Source organism: Mytilus edulis, chromosome 11, assembly GCF_963676685.1.
Source record: "Mytilus edulis chromosome 11, xbMytEdul2.2, whole genome shotgun sequence".
Taxonomy (NCBI): Eukaryota; Metazoa; Mollusca; class Bivalvia; order Mytilida; family Mytilidae; genus Mytilus; species Mytilus edulis.
The window spans coordinates 10,579,835-10,602,667 of record NC_092354.1 but is presented as its reverse complement, the minus strand read 5'-3'; the positions used below and the strand labels follow the sequence as shown (position 1 = coordinate 10,602,667).

The following is a 22,833-nucleotide window of genomic DNA, read 5'->3' as shown; positions in this document are numbered from 1 at the left end:
ACGCAATATGATAAAAATAAGCTTTTAAAGCTTTTTCATGCTTTACATTTCGTACATCAAGGATTACATTTCGTTCATCTTTTTGTCAATTAAAATTGTTCATTTTATTAGTTATTCATCACTGACAATTATTACAACAATTACTGAAAATTATTATTATGAACATTTAATGTTCCAAAACACACTCAATTTTACATATCTCTATGTGTTTTCATAAATTTCAAGATGATATACAATATAGATATCTGAATATGTTTATCAAGCTTCAATATCCTAAATATTTAAAGAGGAACGAAAGATACCAGAGGGACAGTCAAGCTCATAGATTAAAAACAAACTGCAATGGCAAAAAAAAACCCAAAAACAGACAAATGATAGTACAGAACACAACATAGAAAACTAAAGACTTAGCAAAACGAACCCCATCAAAACTGGGGGTGATCTCAGGTGCTCCTGAAGGGTAAAAAGATCAGGCTCCACATGGGGCACCCATTGTGTTCCTCATGTTATAACAAACCCAGTGAATAGTCTAATTTGGTAAGTCATATTCACGAAAAGAAAAGAGGATTGTAAAAACATATCCGATTTAATCTGTGAAACGGTTATTCCATAACGGTCAACCAACTTGTGATGTCGTCCGGAAAATTTACGAAGTGATGAATCAACTTCACCATTTGGAACTCTTGGTTAAATAGCTTCCTTGTGAGCATCAACCCTCTATCAAAGAAAGCACGATATGAAATACAAGCAAGAGAATATCGCATCAATTGTGAGATGTATACTCCGTATGCAGGCGCTGCTAGAATGTTGCTACATAGAAATTGAAAGTTCACAATTGGGAAGCTGAAATCATCTTGTTTGTCGTAAAGTTTTGTTTTCAACATACGTTCATTTCTAGATGTAAGGCAAGATATGAGACAGGCTTAACTGCATCTGTTATATCCTTTATCTCTAGTTCGATGGGATAGATGCGTCCAACAAAGTCACCAAATTTTGAATTATTTAGTGAGAGAACATCATTTATAGAGCGGAAAGTAAAGTTAAAAGATATTGCTTACTTCTTATTTTTTTATTATTCATTCTAAGAAGTTTCTATATGAAGTCAGCCTCGTTATAATAAAGAAACAAGTCGGCAAGAAGAGGGGCACAATTGGTTCCTATTGAAATGCCGACATTCTGTTGAAAAACACGTCCTCCAAGCGTAACAAATATGTTGTCAATCAAGAAATCAAGCATCTTGATAATGTCAGTTTCAGAGAATTTTTGTTTGAATCAATGTGATCCTTTACAAAATAGGATTTATCCCTCCCTAAGACAAGATACTTGTATCTACGTCGGCCTTTTTTTTTATGAAACAAAATATACCAACTCCTTCAATTTGTCCTTTAGTTTTGAATGGGGAATACTTATTGTATTGCAGAAAAGTCAAATGTTTTTATACTATTGCAAAATGAAAGAGTCTTAGATTGTATGTACTCTAAAAGATCTTTGGAATTTTTCAGTATCCACATCAGATGTTGTTAAGTATAAAATTAAGAATGGAAATGGGGAATGTGTCAAAGAGACAACAACCAGAACAGACAACAGACAACAGCAGAAGGTCACCAACAGGTCTTCAAGGTATCCAATACAGTGATGTTTTTTAAACATCTTCATTGAAAATGGATTGGGATACAAGTTGTGCAACTTATATTAATCCCTTTTCACTTTGCGAGTGCGAGTGCTGCCTTGGAGCGGCATTAGCAAGCCATTTTTTCGAAATCTACAAGGGTGTCATTTACATGCAAGAGATATTGCTCTCTCTGAACACGGGTCAGCCATTTATCGTCCCCTTCCGACGGTTATCCTCATTTCCGCAAGACCATACTCGCAAATGGTGTCAAGGGAGAGCCGAAAATTCAGTCCCGGAAATTTTAATCCCGGAAGTGATGTGAAAGATCAGGTTCTTCATCTTTGGTTGAAATTCCATAGAAAAACCTATGATTATTCAGGATTTCCACTTTGGTAAAATGTAAAATCACAAAAATACTGAACTCCGAGGAAAATTAAATAGGAAAGTCCCTAATCAATATCAAATGACAAAACACATCAAACGAATGGACAACAACTGTCATATTCCTGACTTGGTACATGCATTTTCAAATGTAGAAAATGGTGGATTGAACTTGGTTTTATAGCGCCAATCAAATTCCGTGAGTGTCATGAGGGTAAATGTTGAGTTTCCAAGTAAAATGTCAACACCTAATTCAGTGTTGGCCAATTCAAACTTAGTGAAATTAGACACACAAAGAAAACAATTGAATATAATTTGGTGAGTCCATTTTAGCGACGGATTTAGGAAGTGTTGATTCTAGAAAAAGAATCTACGGGAAATTAATAGATTGACGTCACCACAATGGTTTAAGTTAAGGAGATGTGGTTTGATTTCCAATGAGACAACTATCCACCAAAGTTCAAATTAAGTAGATGTAAGCAAAAAAAGGCAACATATGCCTCAACAATGAGAAAACGACATACCGTATGATCGGCTATAAAAGGCCACTATATGAAAAATAAATATCAACTAAATTAAGAAAACTTATGGCTTATTGTTGACCTAATTATGCATAATAATTTACATGTGTGTGTGTCAACATTGTATATGAACATAATTTTAATCTTCCTATAAATTAAAGAGATTTCCATTGATTTCCTAGTGGACACAATCCAATAGTCTCCAAATTAAATTACATGGATTTCAGCATTTTTTAAAGATTTTTTTGCCAATGATAGAACTCTTCACAAAAGACCTAATGACACAGAAAAAAACAAATGGAAGTTACCGTACGGCCTTGCTTTGTAACGATCTTGTTGAGTCATTTTCAACTGAATTCTATAGTTAAGTCGTATTTTCTTCCACTGTCCCAGGTTAAGGGAATGTTGTCACCATTTTGTCTCTCTAATGTCAAGGGCCTGTAGATCAATGGTTGCCGTTGGTTTATTACCGATATTCATGTTGGGTTCCTTTTTAGCTCACCTGGCCTAAAAGGCCAAGTGAGCTTTTCTCATCACTTGGCGTCCGTCGTCCGTCGTCGTCCGTCGTCGTCGTTAACTTTTACAAAAATCTTCTCCTCTGAAACTACTGGGCCAAATTAAACCAAACTTGGCCACAATCATCATTGGTGTATCTAGTTAAAAAAATGTGTCCGGTGACCCGGCCAACCATCCAAGATGGCCGCCATGGCTAAAAATAGACATAGGGGTAAAATACAGTTTTTGGCTTATAACTCAAAAACCAAAGCATTTAGAGCAAATCTGACATTGGGTAGAATGTTAAACAGGTGAAGATCTATCTGCCTTGAAATTTTCAGATGAATGGAATAACCCGTTGTTGGGTTGCTGGCCCTGAATTAGTAATTTTAAGGAAATTTTGCTGCTTTTGGTTATTATCTTGAATATTATTATAGATAGAGAAAACAGTAAACAGCAATAATGTTCAGCAAAGTAAGATTAACAAATAAGTCAGTATGACCGAAATGGTCAGTTGACCTCTTTAGGAGTTATTGCCCTTTATAGCCAATTTTTAACCATTTTTCGTAAATCTTAGTTATCTTTTACCAAAATCTTCTCCTCTGAAACTACTTGGCCAAATGAATCCAAACTTGGCCAACATCATCTTTTGGGTTAGTAGTTTGAAAACTGTGTCCGGTGACCCGGCTATCAAACCAAGATGGCCGCCATGGCTAAAAATAGAACATGGGGTAAAATGCAGTTTTTGGCTTATAACTCAAAACCCAAAGCATTTAGAGCAAATCTGACATGGGGTAAAATTGTTTATCAGGTCAACATTTATCTGCTCTGAAATTTTTAGATGAATCGGACAACCCGTTGTTGGGTTGCTGACCCTGAATTGTTGGTTTTAAGGAAATTTTGCTGTTTTTGGTCATTATCTTGAATATTATTATTGATAGAGATAAACTGTAAACAACAATAATGTTCAGCAAAGTAAGATTTACAAATGAGTCAACATGACCGAAATGGTCAATTGACCCCCTTAGGAGTTATTGTTCTTTATAGTCAATTTTTACTAACATTTTCCACTGAAACTAATGGGCCAAGTTCATTATAGATAGAGATAATTTTAAGCAGCAAGAATGTTCAGTAAAGTAAGATGTACAAACACATCACCATCACCAAAACACAATTTTGTCATGAATCCATCTGCTTCCTTTAATATTCACATAGACCAAGGTGAGCGACACAGGCTCTTTAGAGCCTCTAGTTTTACCCTTTTTACGGTATTTGTTTGCTCATTTTTAAAGGCTGTACGAATGCCTAAAATTTATTTCAACTGTTGTTCTTTTTAAAATGGTTGAAAATTAAGAAAGCATAAACTCGGATATATATGTTACTCTGGTATGTGTAATTAGTCATGTTTGTAGAAAAACAACTGTTTACGCGATTTCACTTCCTGTTTACGATACCTGTTGTTATTCAGTGTTCTGTGAAATGTCTAGTTGCTTTTCATAGTTCTGTGTAGTGTTCTGTTTACTTTTGTTTTGTCATTTTATCGTTTATTTTTAACGAACTATTTGAAAACAGCTGCCATATTCCTGACTTTATACTGGACATTTTAAGGAAAAAAATGGGGCTAGAGCTGATTATAGGGGTTAACCAAACCTACCCGTTATAAGATAATGTTTAAAATACCGCTAAAATAATAACATAACGTAAAAGACATACAGAATGCAAGAATACTCAGGACAGAGAAATACATAAATAAAATATGTAATAGTACATTACAACATGTAAACCACAGAGCGGACCTGAATCTATGACACTTCATCAGTACACCACAATAGAATCTAAGACGTGGTAAAAAATGTAGCTAGTTAGCTTAGACACATAAACTTCCTAGTTTTATAGATGAATCAATCCGTGAAGGTATCCATAAAATTTACGCAGTGTCATTGAAAATATTTCCTCCTCATTACTCTGTTGAACCGTTTCTGCGTAATCAGCGCACTCCTGTGTATGGACTCCGTAACGTGTGAAAATGAACCAGCTTAACCAATCAACAATGATATGATATGTATTAACACAATACGATGAGACAAATTAACACCATACGATGAGACAGATTAACACCATACGATGAGACAGATTAACACCATACGATGAAACAGATTAACACCATACGATGAGACAGATTAACACCATACGATGAGACAGATTAACACCATACGATGAGACAGATTAACACCATACGATGAGACAGATTAACACCATACGATGAGACAGATTAACACCATACGATGAGACAGATTAACACCATACGATGAGACAGATTAACACCATACGATGAGACAGATTAACACCATGCGATGAGACAGATAAACACCATGCGATGAGACAGATTAACACCATACGATGAGACAGATAAACACCATACGATGAGACAGATAAAAACCATACAATGAGACAGATAAACACCATACGATGAGACAGATAAACACAATACGATTAGACAGAGGGTATGTTACATTGCATTTCTGATATATAAAAAATTAATAATTGGGAAGTTGAAATAGTCCCGTATGTCATTTATAGTTTGTAGTCGTCCATTTGTGTCAATATTGAGAAAAAGATCAAGTTCTTCTAGTATCAGTAGTATCCTTAAATTTCAAAATATATGGGATATATGAGATGTAAGTATTGACTGAAATATGGAATATTTAGTGATAAGACATCAATAATATATTTAAATGTAAAATTAAAGAATATTGCAAGGTGTTTCACCAGGTGTTTTTTTCGTTTTGCCTTTAAAAAGGTTCTGAATGAATTAGACATAAAAAAATTATATCTATGATTCCCATTCGTATAACAAGAGCTCTCTTTAATGAGATGGTTAGGCCGCTTTTGCAATTGAGCATGGGGAATATTAGTGCAAAGCGTAGAAAAGTCAAAAGTTTGAATGTTGCTGCAATCTGGCGTAGTAAATTATAATCCTGGTAACTATTTACACTACTGGGTCGATACCACAGTTGGTGAACGTTTCGTCCACGAGGGTATCACCAGCCCAGTCGTCAACATTTCGCGATCGGTGTTGACATGAATATCAATAATGTGGTCATTTTTACAAATTTCCTGTTTATAAAACTTTGCATTTTTCGAAAAACTAAGGATTGTCTTATCCAAGGCATAGATTACCTTAGCTGCATTTGGCACAGGTTTTTGAAAATTTTGAACCCTAAATGCTTTTCAACTTTGAACTTGTTTGGCTTGATAAATATTTTGATATGAGAGTCACGGATGAGTCTTATGAAGACGAAACGCGCGTCTGGCGTACTAAAGTATAGTCCTTGTACCTTTGATAACTATTTACACAACTGGGTCGATGCCACTGCTGGTGGTCGTTTTGTCCCCGAGGGTATCACCAGCCCAGTAGTCAACATTTCGGTGTTGACATGAATATCAATAATGTGGTCATTTTTACAAATTTCCTGATTATAAAACTTTGATTTTTTCGAAAAACTAAGGATTTTTTTTATCCCAGGCATAGATAACCTTAGCCGTATTTAGCACAACTTTTCGGAGATTTTTTACCCTCAATGCTCTCCAGCTTTAAACTTGCTTGGCTTTATAAATATTTTGATATAAGCGTCCCTGATGAGTCTTATGAAGATGAAACGCGCGTCATTGGCACTCATACCACATTTTCCTATACATGTATCTATATAAATTGAAGAAGTAAACAAAATATAAATCAGAAATATTGACTCTAGATTTAATTGAAAATGACAGCTGGATTGTTATTCCAACTAACTAAGGCTCTGTAACCAATCCTTTATAATCTGGAAGTTATTATCCATCCACTTGATATTCGCTCTTGTTGTTTCAATTGCTCTGTCAAATGCTGCTGCTGAACTGCCTAAATCTGGAATACTATCCTTAAAAGTCTGAAGCTGTTAAAAGATTGATATGGGTATTTTCAATGGAAAATGGTGAAATTAAAGTAGAGGAAAATTACAAAAATAATTATTTTGCCATGTTCATATATAAATCAATATATCAAAAAGAAATATTACAATTAAACTTCAAAATACAGAATAGGACGACTCACGCTGGAGTCATTTTGATTACACCACCTTAGTGCAAGCATGGCTTAGATTTGGGATATTTATACAGTCGGCCTTCAAATTTTCCTGTCTTAATATTAATATTTCTTTTGAAGTTTTATTATAGGATAACATCTATTCTATTACTTACTTTGTAGAGCAATAAATCTTAAACGAAAACCGCTTTTAAAAACCCGAGTTCACATTTAAAACTATGCTTATTTTGTACATTGTTTGTTTTCAATATAATATCTTCAGTATCAATATGATGAAATATAATGATGAACAGTAGTAACTGACACAAAAAAGATATGTACAAAGTATCTGTATGCCAAAATTGTGAAATTTTAAAAACTGTTTGTATATACATGGTACGACAAATATATGTGACGTATACAATTTTCTGACGTCAGACAGGCCAATTAATGAATGTGTTTGTAGATAAATGTTTTTGCGTTCTGTTAAATTGTTCCTTTTAAAATTGTTACACGATGATGACTGCTTTACCAATATTTTGACTATCTTATGTATTATGTCTGTTTAGTTCACGCATCATTGTAAAAATAACGGAATTTGATGAGACTGTCATCAAAGTGGGAGGGTTAGCGCTATAAAACCAGGTTTAATCCACCATTTTCCACATTTGAAAATGCCTAGCCTGTACCAAGTCAGGAATATGACAGTTCTTGTCCATTCGTTTTTTATGTGTTTCTTTAAATGATTTTGCCATGTGATAATGAACTTTCCGATTAGATTTTCCTCTAAGTTCAGTATTTTTGTGATTTTACTTTTTAATTAATGCGCATGTCTTGTTCACTATATCAACTTACCGACTGTAGATCAAATTCAGTGTTAAACTTGGATGTAACATCTGTAATGAGATATGAAACTCTTCCAAAACTGAAAGAAAATAAATTACATTTTGAGTATCACAAAATTACACATTTGAGCTCGAGCTGCTATCGAATTAACATCTTTGGAAATCTAGATGTCTCTATCATTTTATATTCTAATAAGTTCGATACTGCAAAACTTACTCTGACCAAACCCCATGATGTTATTCTCGTACAACACATTTTTGTTTATCTCCGACAACACATGCTTCTATTTATCGACACATCCTAGCACCTTGGACATGTAGGATACACGAACTGTGGACATCCAAGCACCGTGGACATGTAGGATACACGAACTGTGGACATCCTAGCACCTTGGACATGTCGGATACACGAACTGTGGACATCCTAGCACCTTGGACATGTAGGATACACGAACTGTGGACATCATAGCACCTTGAACATGTAGAATACACGAACTGTTGACATCCTAGCACCTTGGACATGTAGGATACACGAACTGTGGACATCCTAGCACCTTGGACATGTAGGATACACGAACTGTGGACATCCTAGCACCTTGGACATGTTGGATACAAGAACTGTGGATTCACTTTTATTCGTGTACTTCCAGTTTTCTTTGATATCGTGAGTGATTATTTTAAAGATTTTATATTCTAATGGAAAAATGTGTTATTTACAGGTTAAACTTTGTTGTTTTTACAGAGGGGCAAAAGATACCCAAAGGACAGTCAAACTCATAGATAGAAAACGATTTGGCTAAAAAAGAAAATACCGTTGCAATTGTTTTGAATTTGATGTTTAGAAGATTGTTGTTTTTTTATGTGAGTCTAGTTTTTTTTATATATACATATTAAATACATTAGACCGTTTGTTTTCCCTTTTCAGTGGTTTTACACTAGTAATTGTTTTGGACCTTTAATAGCTTGGTGTTCGGCATGATCCAATGCTCCGTGTAGAAGACCGTAAATTGACCTATAATGGTTTACTTTTATGAATTGTGGCTTGGATGGCTTGTCCCATTGGCACTTATACCACATATCCCTATATCTATAACCAGACAAATAATAGTACATAAGACACACCACAGAAAACAAAAGACTAAGCAACACGTACCCTACCAAAAACAGGTGCTCCGGAAGGGTAAGCAGAACCTGTTCCACATGTGGAATCAGTTAAATTATTCTTCTTAAAGCTGCATGTCTGATATACATTGTTTTGAAGACTTACAGCAAATATACGAAGTGCAATTAAATGTTCCTATTTCCGTTAAATTATACTTTACGCACTCAAGACGAAGACACTACCAATCAATATTTTTACTCACCGCTTTGTTATCTTATGCCAATTTCCTCTTACAAAATCACACACTAGACGGAGTCATTACCAATGAATAATTTTACTCACGGGTTTGTTATTTCATTCCAATTCCCTCTTACAAAACCCACAATAGACGAAGACATTACCAATGAATATCTTTACTCACCGATTTGTAATTTCGTTCCAATTTCCTCATACAAAACCAACAATAGACGAAGACATTACCAATGAATATTTGTACTCACCGGTTTGTAATTTCATTCGAATTCCCTCTTACAAATCCCACAATAGACGAAGACATAACCAATGAATATTTTAACTCACCGTTCTGTAATTTCTGTCCAATTTCCTCTTACAAAATCCCACAACAGAGATCTACCAATTGGATTTCTTCCAATAAGACGCATGGCATCTATTCCTTCTTGTTTACGGATGTCGTCTGTTAGGGTATATTGTAGGAACCTGTAGAGGTAAGGGTATATTATAGGAACCTATAGAGGTAAGGGTATATTGTAGGAACCTATAGATATAAGGGTATATTGTAGGAACATAAAGATGTAAGTGTATATTGTAGGAACTTATAGAGGTAAGGATATATTGCAGGAACCTATAGGGGTAAGAGTATATTGTAGGAACCTATAGAGATAAACGACGATTAAGGGTGTATTGTAGGATCATATAGAGGAAAGGGCATATTGTCGTAACCTATAGAGGTAAGAGTATATTGTAGTAACCTATATAAGTAAACTAGATTAATGGTATATTGTGGGAACCAATAGAGGTAAACTAGATTAAGGGTATATTGTAGTAACCTAAGGAGGTAAACTAGATTGAGGGTATATTGTAGGAACCTATAGAGGTAAACTAGATTAAGGGTATATTGTAGGAACCTAAAGAGGTAATCTAGATCAAGGGTATATTGTAGGAACATATAGAGGTAAACCATATTAAGGGTATATTGTAGGAACCTAAAGAGGTAAACTAGATTAAAGGTATTTTGTTGGAGCCAAAAGAGGTTCACTAGATTAAGGGTATATTGTAGGAACTTACAGAGGAAAACTAGATTAAGGGTATATTGTAGGAACCTATAGGAGTCTAAATCAAGGTTATATTGTAGGAACCTATAGGAGTCTAAATTAAGGGTATATTGTAGGAACCGATGGAGGTAAACTAGATTAAGGGTATATTGTTGGAACCTAAAGAGGTAAACGAGATTAAGGGTATATTGTAGGAACCTAAAGAGGTAAACTAGATTAAGGGTATATTGTGGGAACCTATAGAGGTAAACAAGATTAAGAGTATATTCAAGGAACATATAGAGGTAAAATATATCAAAAGTATATTATTGGAACCTATAGAGGTAACATAGATTAAGGGTATATTGTAGGAACCTATAGAGGTACACATAAACTCATTGTAGATACCAGGACTAAATTTAGTATATATGCCAGACGCGCGTTTCGTCTACAAAAGACTCATCAGTGACGCTCGAATCCAAAAAAGTTAAAAAGGTCAAATAAAGTACGAAGTTGAAGAGCATTGAGAACCAAAATTCCTAAAGTGTTGCCAAATACAGCACAGGTAATCTATGCCTGAGGTAGAAAAGACTTAGTATTTCAAAAAATTCAAAAATTGTAAACAGGAAATTTATAAATATAACCATATCAATGACAATTCATGTCAGCACATAGATTTATGGTACATTGTAGGAACCAATAGAGGTAAAAGTGATTAAGGGTATATTGTGGGAACCTATAGAGGTAAACTAGATTAAGGGTATATTGTGGGAACCTATAGGTAAACTAGATTAAAGGTATATAGTAGGAACTTAAAGAGGTAAACTAGATTAAGGGTATATTGTAGGAACCAATAGAGGTTAAATAGATTAAGGGTATACTGTAGGAACTTATAGAGGTAAACTAGATTAGGTGTATATTGAAGGAACATAAAGAGGTAAACTAGATTAAGGGTATATTGTAGGAACCTAAAGAGGAAAACTAGATTAAGGGTATATTGTAGGAACATAAAGAGGTAAACTAGATTAAGGGTATATTGTAGGAACCTATAGAGGTAAACTAGATCAAGGGTATATTGAAGGAACATAAAGAGGTAAACTAGATTAAGGGTATATTGTAGGAACCTATAGAGGTAAACTAGATTAAGTGTATATTGAAGGAACCTAAAGAGGTAAACTAGATTAAGGGTATATTGTAGGAACCTATAGAGGTAAACTAGATTAAGGGTATATTGTAGGAAAAGAGGGACGAAAGATACCAAAGGGACAGTCAAACTCATAAATCTAAAACAAACTGACAACGCCATGGCTAAAAATAAACTAGAGGCTCTAAAGAGCCTGTGTCGCTCACCTTGGTCTATGTGCATATTAAACAAAGGACACAAATGGATTCATGACAAAATTGTATTTTGGTGATGGTGATGTGTTTGAAGTTCTTTCTTTACTGAACGATTTTGCTTCTTACAATTATATCTATAATGAACTTTGCCCATTAGTAAAAGAGAACTATATTTGGTAAAAATTTACATAAATTTACCAAATTAATGAAAATTGTTAAAAATTGACTATAAAGGGCAATAACTCCTTAAGGGGTCAACTGACCATTTTGGTCATGTTGACTTATTTGTAGATCTTACTTTACTGAACATTATTGCTGTTTACAATTCATCTCTATCTATAATAATATTCAAGATAATAACCAAAAACAGCAAAATTTCCTCAAAATTACCAACTCAGGGGCAGCAACCCAACAACCGATTGACCGATTCATCTGAAAATTTCAGGGCAGATAGATCTTGACCTGATAAACATTTTTATTCCATGTCAGATTTCCTCAAAATGCTTTGGTTTTTGAGTTATAAGCCAAAAACTGCATTTTACCCCTATGTTCTATTTTTAGCGGTGGCGGCCATCTTGGTTGGTTGACCAGGTCATGCCACACATTTTTTAAACTAGATACCCCAAAGATGATTGTGGCCAAGTTTGGATTAATTTGGCCCAGTAGTTTCAGAGGAGAAGATTTTTGTAAAAGATTACTTTAATTTACGAAAAATGGTTAAAAATTGACTATAAAGGGCAATAACTCCTAAACGGGTCAACTGACCATTTTGGTCATGTTGACTTATTTGTAGATCTTACTTTGCTGAACATTATTGCTGTTTACAGTTTATCTCTATCTATAATAATATTCAAGATAATAACCAAAAACAGCAAAATTTCCTCAAAATTACCAATTCAGGGGCAGCAACCCAACAACCGATTGACCGATTCATCTGAAAATTTCAGGGCAGATAGATCTTGACCTGATAAACATTTTTATCCCATGTCAGATTTCCTCAAAATGCTTTGGTTTTTGAGTTATAAGCCAAAAACTGCATTTTACCCCTTTGTTCTTTTTTTAGCCGTGGCGGCCATCTTGGTTGGTTGACCAATTCATGCCACACATTTTTTAAACTAGATACCCCAAAGATGATTGTGGCCAAGTTTGGATTAATTTGGCCCAATAGTTTCAGAGGAGAAGATTTTTGTAAAAGATTACTTTAATTAACGAAAAATGGTTAAAAATTGACTATAAAGGGCAATAACTCCTAAACGGGTCAACTGACCATTTTGGTCATGTTGACTTATTTGTAGATCTTACTTTGCTGAACATTATTGCTGTTTACAGTTTACCTCTATCTATAATAATATTCAAGATAATAACCAAAAACAGCAAAATTTCCTCAAAATTACCAATTCAGGGGCAGCAACCCAACAACCGATTGACCGATTCATCTGAAAATTTCAGGGCAGATAGATCTTGACCTGATAAACATTTTTACCCCATGTCAGATTTGCTCTAAATGCTTTGGTTTTTGAGTTATAAGCCAAAAACTGCATTTTACCCCTATGTTCTATTTTTAGCTGTGGCGGCCATCTTGGTTGGTTGACCGGGTCACGCCACACATTTTTTAAACTAGATACCCCAATGATGATTGTGGCCAAGTTTGGTTTGATTTGGCCCAGTAGTTTCAGAGGAGAAGATTTTTGTAAAAGTTAACGACGACGGACGACGGACGACGACGGACGCCGACGGACGCCGGACGCAAAGTGATGGGAATAGCTCACTTGGCCCTTCGGGCCAGGTGAGCTAAAAAGACAAACAGAAAAACAATAGTACACACGACACAACATAGAAAACTAAAGAATAAACAACACGAACCCCACCAAAAACTGGGGGTGATCTCAGGTGCTCCGGAAGGGTAAGCAGATCCTGCTCCACCTGTGGCACCCGTCGTGTTGCTTAAGTGATTACAAATCCGGTAAATAGTCTAATTCGGTAGGTCATATTCATGAAAGGGAAGGGGATTGTAGTTACGACTTAAGGAACATATCCGATATCATTTGTGAAACGGTTATTCCATATAGAGGTAAACGAGATTATGGGTATATTGTGGGAAACTATAGGTAAACTAGATTAAGGGTATATTGTGGGAAAATAAAGAGGTAAACGAGATTAAGGGTATATTGTAGGAACCTAAAGAGGTAAACTAGATTAAGGGTATATTGTAAGAACCTAAAGAGGTAAACTAGATTATGGGTATCTTGTGGGAAAATAAAGAGGTAAACGAGATTAAGGGTATATTGTAGGAACCTAAAGAGGTTAACTTGATTAAGGGTACATTGTAGGAACATAAAGAGGTAAACTAGATTAAGGGTATATTGTGGGAACATAAAGAGGTAAACTAGATTAAGGGTTTATTGTAGAAACCTAAAGAGGTAAACTAGATTAAGGGTATATTGTAGAAACCTATAGAGGTAAATTAGATTAAGGGGATATTATTGGAACCTAAAGAGGTGAACTAGATTAAGGGCATATTGTATGAACCTATAGAGGTAATCTAGATTAAGGTTAAATTGTAGGAACCTAAAGAGGTAAACTAGATTAAGGGTATATTGTAGGAACATAAAGAGGTAAACTAGATTAAGGGTATATTGTAGGAACCTATAGTGGTAAACTAGATTAAGGGTATATTGTAGAAACCTAACGAGGTAAACTAGATTAAGGGTATATTGTAGGAACCTATAGGGGTAAACTAGATTAAGGGTATATTGTAGGAACATAAAGAGGTAAACTAGATTAAGGGTATATTGTAGGAACCTATAGGGGTAAACTAGATTAAGGGTATAATGTAGGAACATAAAGAGGTAAACTAGATTAAGGGTATATTGTAGGAACATAAAGAGGTAAACTAGATCAAGGGCATATTGTAGGAACCTATAGAGGTAAACTAGATTAAGGGTATATTGTAGGAACCTATAGAGGTAAACTAGATTAAGGGTATATTGTAGGAACCTAAAGAGGTAAACTAGATTAAGGGTATATTGTGGGAACATAAAGAGGTATACTAGATCAAGGGTATATTGTAGGAACCTATAGAGGTAAACTAGATTAAGGGTATATTGTGGGAACATAAAGAGGCAAACTAGATTAAGGGTATATTGTAGGAATTTATAGAGGTAAACAAGATTAAGGGTATATTGAAGGAACATAAAGAGGTAAACAAGATTAAGGGTATATTGTAGCACCTATAGAGGTAAACTAGATTAAGGGTATATTGTAGGAATCTATAGAGGTAAACAAGATTAAGAGTATATTGTAGGAACCTATAGAGGTAAAATAGATTGAGGGTATATTATTGGAACCTATAGAGGTAACATAGATTAAGGGTATATTGTAGGAACATAAAGAGGTAAAGTAGATAAAGGGTATATTGTAGGATCGAAAAGATTTTTTTTTTTTTTGGCGTGTATTTTAATGATTAAATATTCACTAATGCATACCATACTACTAATAATGTTAAATTTGTTATTTACAGGTTACACAATTAACAAAACTGTTAATCCGTCTCGTGGCCTCCTAATCTATATATAAGAGTACGTATTTTTTTAATAATATTTCACATTTAAAAGGGTAATAAAGCAAAATCATACTACACTTTATAAAAGAGTACATATATAATTTATATGAATAGTATATATAAATTTATGAATATATGAATATATAAGTCCCAATTTATAAAAGTAAAGCAAGGTCGTCAACATGCTATCTGATTAAGGATCATCCATAATTGTCAACCATTTTTCAAAGTGTGGGGGGAGAAAGTAAAAACAATATTCATTATCCGTACCCTATTTTTTTCAAAGTAAAATTCAAACAGTCAGATTATGTTTCAGTCTATTTTTTAAATGCAAATTTCTATATGAAACTATACTATAAAAGATAGGATCCTTTTTTTTATCAAGAATGATTGATTCTTGTCTTGAAATCTGAAAAAGGTTGACGTACGCTTTTTGACGGAGGGTGGGGGTCTGAAAAGTGTATGTTTTGTACACTTTAGAAAAAGGTTTACTAGGTGAATATCGCAATATTAGGAACTCACATTCTAATAGCTTATGCATATACCGGTATTTTGATTGGATGATTTATGAGTACGATAAACGTGTTCAAATATTTATCACCGCAAGGTCAAAGTTAGAAGTTTTTCGCGACTGTACTCCTTAACAAAGTATTATTTATTACAAACCTGCTTAAAACCAAGACTTCTCTACTATAAGATAAGGCATGCAACATTAGTATCCTCTCCGATGCTACATTATGTGTTTTGTATCTGTTATAAGCAAAATCCCACTCTTTCACACCTCCATATTTTATCGCTGTATTGTAAACGCTTCTTCTCGAATCAACATCAATCCTGGAAAAAACATATTCCATAAATACAATGATTCAACCCAAATGTTTTAAAGAATTCGTTCTAAAGTTGAGCTGTAAGTAACTTCACTCTCCAGGTAGATGACCTACACGTACCTGTTATCGGTCTGTATTAAAGTAGTGTCATGCTCTGAGTTTACTTCACTGTTCAGGTAGGTGACCTACACGTACCTATAATCGCCTGTATTAACGTGGTGTCGTGCTGTGAGTTACTTCACTGTCCAGGTAGGTGACCTACACGTACCTGTAATCGGCCTGTATTAAAGTAGTGTCGTGCTGTAAATTACTTCACTGTCCAGGTAGGTGACCTACACGTACCTGTAATCGGTCTGTATTAAAGTGGTGTCGTGCTGTGAGTTGATTCACTGTTCAGGTAGGTGACCTACACGTACCTATAATCGGCTGTATTAACGTGGTGTCGTGTTGTGAGTTACTTCACTGTCAAGGTAGGTGACCACACGTACCTGTAATCGGCCTGCGTTAAAGTAGTGTCGTGCTGTAAATTACTTCACTGTCCATGTAGGTGACCTACACGTACCTTCAATCGGTTTGTATTAAAGTGGTTTCGTGCTGTGAGTTACATCACTGTCCAGGTAGTTGACCTACACGTATCTGTAATCGGTTGGTATTAAAGTAGTGTCATGCTGTAAGATACTTCAAGTTCACTTTCCATGTACGTAGGTGACATATACGTACCTGTATTCGGTCTGTATTAAAGTGGTGTCGTTGGTTGTACTGTCACGTGTTTGTTTGTTTATTGTTTTAGCACGAATAAGGTCGTTTTAATCCTCGTTTGATTGTTTTAAGTCTTGTCATTTCTCTTAGTTTTGCTCATTGCCGTAGAGTGCCCTATGGTTCCTTATATCCACCGTCATTTGAATTGTTTGGCCCCTCATAGGGGTGTCCAAGTAATTACATAATCACAAGTTGTTACCAAATTTAATCACATCCTCATTAACTATCATTTTAAACATGATAATCAAATAACCACTTCAAAATCAGCCATGTGATCACATAGATAAAACCATGAGGAGGCTCAATTCTGTTAGACAGTTGTCTCATTGGCAATCATTCCACATCTCTGTTTTTGTTTTTTATTGAAGTTTGTACGGTAACCTATAGCTGCTAAAATTAACGTCATTTTGTCTCTGGCGGAGAGCTGTCTCATTGACAGTCATATCTTCTCATATTCTTATTCAAATACATTCTTTACTTTTCCTGTTCTCACCGTAAGAAAGAATGATATTCGTTTGATTTGCTGACCCTCTACTGTTTCTGTTATTAACTTACGGATTATTAGGACCAGTCGCCTGCATCAGATTTTGAAACGAGCTGACGGCAATATTTATACAATTTGTGTCACCATAAGCACAGGCTCCTTCTACAACCAAACTTCTCAACAATCTACAGTATATTAACATTATCTTCTGATTAAATTAAAACAGCAAACATACTATTGAGTTTTAGATTCTTTTTGTAATGCAATTCGTTTATGGTGATTTTCATTGGACATTGACAAAATATTTTGAAGAGTTGGTCTTCATGTTCAACCAGTTCGTAACTAAGAATGCTATACCTTTTGGAATCCGATTTTTGAGGGGCAATGTAATTTTAAAAAACTCAAGAAAGTTACATTTTGAGCCTCAAAATCTTCTACTCAATATTGATATCATTCAGAAGGGTAATACTAGTATATTTACGTCTAATATTTATCATTCACATCCTGAGTACACATCCGACGTCACATTGTTTATAAGCTAAAGACGATGTAACAGTTTCGCGGACTTTCTTGCAATGTGAGCTAAATGTTTATCCTATTTAACAGAAATAAGTTCACGTTAATAATATAAATGATTTATTTTTGAAAAGACAAAAAACTCAAAATACAATATATATATATCATTTAAAAATATGGATATTTATCAACATTAATGAATATGTAACTTCTAGATTGTGTTGGAAGATTAAAATCTTAATTACATTTGTTATACTTCAATTTGAGTATTGAGTCCAATCTACATTTACATATATGTGACCCGCCATGACATTTGCAGGCTTATGGAGGTAGAACGTCATTGTTAATTTTTTTTTAACTACATAATAATTTTATTCATCAAATATTGCCTGTCATTGTTATTATAAATTATAAACATGAAAAATATCGAGATTCAATGAAAACGTATTTGTGAAGAAGAGATAAACACATTCCTTGGCTTCTTTTTTGCGGACGCCGAACTATATATCATATAAACGTTTTGAAGAAGTTTGACTTTATCGATTTAAATGAAAAATATTTGAATCTACATTTTAAATTAATATACAAAAAAATCAAATTTCTGATAAATGAAGTCTGAAATATATCCATGATAAATGCACCGCATCCAATGCTTATAAGAGAACACCTGTTACGCGTCGCATACTATGTTTAGAGACGTGCATAATAAATCTAAATTAAAAAAGGAATTCTTAAAGCTTAGTTGGACAACTTTTAAACTAACTTCATTTCAACAAGTTTAAAAAACATGTTTTAAATTGAGCTACAAACAAAACAAAAATGCTCTAAAGATTTTCTTTCATAAATGAAGTCTGAAAAATATCCATAATAAACGCACCGTATCAAATGCATATATGAGAACACCTACTTATAAACTGGTACGCGTCGCATACTATGTTTAGAGACATGCATAATAAATCTAAATTAAAAAAAGGAATTCTTAAAGCTTACTTTGACATTTTTTTTATTTAACTTGATTTCAACAAGTTTAAATTACATGTTCTAAAATAGAGCTAAGAATTGTTTGTATTGTAATGAATTTGATTTTTTGAAATTTTATTCAAATACGCTATTGAACACCACTAAGAGCCAATAAATACAATAATTGTGTATTTTATATATATGTACCTTCAACAAATAAAAGTCGTCATAGAACAGTCTCATTTTCATACCGTTATTCGAAATGACTCGTTTCATTGCTATTACAACAAATATGTCATACATGTAATAACATGACAGAGAGTTTTGTTTCTGAATATTCTACATAAATATACAAAAAGCAATTTTTAGTCAATTTTCCCTCCTAAACCTGGAAGTGGCTAGTCACATATAATTTACGGCGTTTTTATCACAATGACTTTCTACCTCCATAAGCCTGGATATGTCGTGGCTGGTCACATATAGTCTTAAACAAAAGATACATAGAATGATATATTGTCCGTTCTTAAAGGGGCACTAGCTACGAGATATATTTTTTTTGTTCAATCATTAATGAAAGTGAAATAGTGAAATAATAATTCGCTTTTAGCAGCTAAAATGGTTCAATTTTGTCAAAGTAAGCTAATAAACATTGATAATGAATTATTAACTTGCAAGTGAATAACTTGTCCTCATTAAATCCGTATTCATGTGAACTTCAATTTAACCGCGTAGAAAGAGACAGAATAACGCATGCATTGTCCATGTTGTCCGTGTATCGGTTTTTAACCCTCTTGCTGCCGCCCGTTTTTCAAGGTTGCATTTCATATGCCGGAAAATACGACAGAACAACGTCTGTGACGTAACATGCCAAACAACGACGTCATTCGATAAATGACGTCACGACATAATGACCAATACATTTGGGACCCACTGGAGAAAACATAACTCTGTTTTATCTTCGGTATTTTAATTGAAAGAGATACAGCATTGATGAGAAGCTTGCATAAATTTATCCATGGACATATGTGTCCCTCCGGCACTGCCGGTTTGGACATATGTGTCCCTCCGGCAGCAAGAGGGTTAAAGGACAAAGATGTCAACATTGAAAATGAAACAAAGGTAAATAATTTGATTGACTGATTCGATCCACAAAAAAATATTCTTGTAAAGGTAAAAACGACAATTCGTCGTTTTTACCTGTCGATAAACATAATTTTTTAATCTATAATAAATTTTGTATTAAGCAACTAGTGCAATTGGATTTTTATAGGTCTGTTAAACAACCCTATAAAAATCCAATTGCACTTAAGTTGCTTAATCTATTTATATCTATGTTTATGTTGACATCGCTTATATGGTCATAGAAGGTCAACTCGATAGTTAATTAGATGGCGTCTTGGCTAAAATTCACACGAAACGAAGCTACATCTTATTGAGACCATGTCTTGTAAATTATTTATTTTATACTTTTGATAGTTTAAAAATATGTGACATTGTTATAAATAAAATATGAGACTTTGAGTCAAATCGGTGAACATGAATTTGACAGATAGTGCCCCTTTAAGTGGAGAAATATATTTGAGTGTCTTTCTTCGCAGAATATTCTTTTTGCGCTGAAGTGACCTAAGTTGTCAATTGGTCCGAGACCACAATTATTTCGTAGTGCATTTCTTTTAGACAATAAATGCAAATTAAAAAATCCCACTTTCCCTTTCTCAATAATTTTTTTACAGCGTGTTGTGCTACTTTTGGGACAAATTATACTAAAATTATAGAAAACTTCATCGGCTCTAACTCATAATATGGACAATTTTATGTTGAAGGGGTCTTGAAATCAATCTTTCGACAGCTTCCAAAGTATTTTAACCTTCTTCAACTGGACCAAATCACTACATGAACTTTACTTTAAAATTTCATAACCCACATTTTTAAAGAGTGTCATTTCATCCCTTGACTTGATATTTGTGGCATAAAACATGGAGAAATACATTTCGAAGGGGTACAAAAAAATATAAAAGTTAGGGATGACACTTGTGGTCTCGGATCAATTGTCAATCAACAAATGCACATTATCAGTATCAGAACCCTGGTTAGTATTTACCGTTAGTCAGATTTACATTTTTTTAAATCTTTGAAATAACGTTTTCATAACCACTTACTTTTATAAAACAGAAGCAAAACATACCAAAGAAACATTTAAAATTGAAAAAACTGACAATGCCATGACTAAAAAAGAAAAGTACAGAAAACTCAACATAAAACACTGAAGGATGAGCATCACAAACCCCACAAAAAATTGGGATGATTGTAGGTGCACCGTGTTTGAATTAAGAGATGTAAAAATTGTTTCTTACGTTTCCAAATGTCCAGATCCAGTATGGTTGTAACCGAGCCTATCCAATGGCATTGAAAATGTTTTTTTCATGAATGCCTGTATAGTTAAAAGAAATGCAATGTCAATAAAAAAATCAAGATAAAACCATTTATCAAGAAATAGAATAAGGTACTTATTAATAGTTAGTTAATTTCTGTGTCATTTGGTCTGGTGTGGAAAGTTGGTTCATTGGCAATCATACCACATCTTCTTTTTATATAAACATAAGTGTCCCTCTTTATGGTTAGTAACCATCTGAAGATATCATGTACTAGTTTTTGATAACATAATCAAAGCAATGATGATGGAACAGCTCTGTCATTATCATTTAGGAAACATATTCCACTTTAACCTTTATAGGTATTGTGCGTCCGAAGCTCTCTTCTGGATTTACAGGCATCAGGAACGCTCAAGACTAACTATGTTAAATCCATATGGAGGTATATTAAGTTTTTACCAAAAAAAAAATACAAGTTCGAAAGACTTTAACAGTTTAAGTATATAACAAGTCGACTATTAAGAAAGGAAACAATAACGAAACAAAAAGTAGGTCTAACTCGATCGTGTATAGAATCTTAGTGAGCAGATAAAAAAATTCTAAATAAGGTCAAAAGGCTTCACAACCTCTGGGTATGGAATTTTCTTGCTGAGTTGAAGACCCATTGGTGGCCTTCGGTTCCTGTCTTTACTTATTTCCATTCTCGATCTCATCACTGAAACGTTGCAGGGAATTTCATTCAAATCTTCTGATTTAGAGGCATTAATGATTGTATTTTACGCAGACATTTTTATTTGTATAAACGCGAGGAATACATAGAGTTGCATGAATTAAACATTAAAATTGACTGACAAAATAATTATACTAAATAAATTTTTAGAGCTTCATCAACATATAGATGACAGATAAAAGTTTGATTTTGCTGACAAGTCATGGTTTATTTGTTCCAGTCATTGCAGTGTACGAGCTGGTTTAACTATAATAAGCCAATGATCACTGTAGAATCGGCCAACGACATGATAGATACACAAAAATGTCGGATAAAACAGGGAGTCTGAATACTCAGGGTTTCTGCAAGGATAAGCACATTTTGGAACCATAAAATTTGTCGGTTAAAGCAGGTTGTTTGAATACTTAGGTGTCAAATTAGGCAGGTACACTGTATCTGGTTTATTTTTAAGATATAGCATTTTCATTTTAACAAACGGTACCAGTAAAAGAAAAGAAAGGCTTACCGAAAAATCACCATATAGTTCAGTTCTTTCTAGCATGTTTCTGACATATCCAAGTTCAACATTGGCAGCATAAAAAGGAAAATAGCTGTCTTCCATTGACAAATATTCAACTGTTTTCAGGGCTATATTCAGGCTAAGGTCACCAGATCTAAGGATAAAAATACTAATTAAAAGTGTGATACATCAACATTAGAGATGATGTTATTTGTTTTTTGTCAGTATCATGTAATGAAACAACTGCTGGTTGACGTCCCGAAGGATATAATCTGGTGAAAATTGGTACCGTTAATTTTATTACTACCACTGGGTCGATGCCTCTGCTGGTGGACTATTAGTCCCCGAGGGTATCACCAGCCCAGTAGCCAGTACTTCGGTATTGGCATGAAAATACCAATGAAAATTTGTTTGTGTTATTAAAATTTGCTGTTACGAAATATTAGAAATTATTATAAATTAAGGAATGTATCTCCCTCATGCAAAGCTCTGATTT

The 22,833-nt window shown here is 34.1% G+C and overlaps 1 protein-coding gene across 1 annotated transcript in view; it reads right to left on the bottom strand.

The window, feature by feature from the left end:
• Nucleotides 1–6,752: 6,752 nt before the first annotated feature.
• LOC139495096 (aminopeptidase N-like) overlaps nt 6,753–22,833 on the bottom strand; it is a 44,396-nt gene continuing 28,315 nt past the window's right edge. The window contains exons 17-23 of the mRNA XM_071283247.1: nt 22,344–22,491; nt 21,091–21,167; nt 17,332–17,445; nt 15,857–16,024; nt 9,599–9,736; nt 7,928–7,997; nt 6,753–6,944 (exon numbers count right to left, since the gene is read on the bottom strand). Coding sequence (XP_071139348.1) covers nt 6,801–6,944; nt 7,928–7,997; nt 9,599–9,736; nt 15,857–16,024; nt 17,332–17,445; nt 21,091–21,167; nt 22,344–22,491 — 859 coding nt within the window. The 3' untranslated portion in view covers nt 6,753–6,800. The remainder of the gene's footprint in view (nt 6,945–7,927; nt 7,998–9,598; nt 9,737–15,856; nt 16,025–17,331; nt 17,446–21,090; nt 21,168–22,343; nt 22,492–22,833) is intronic.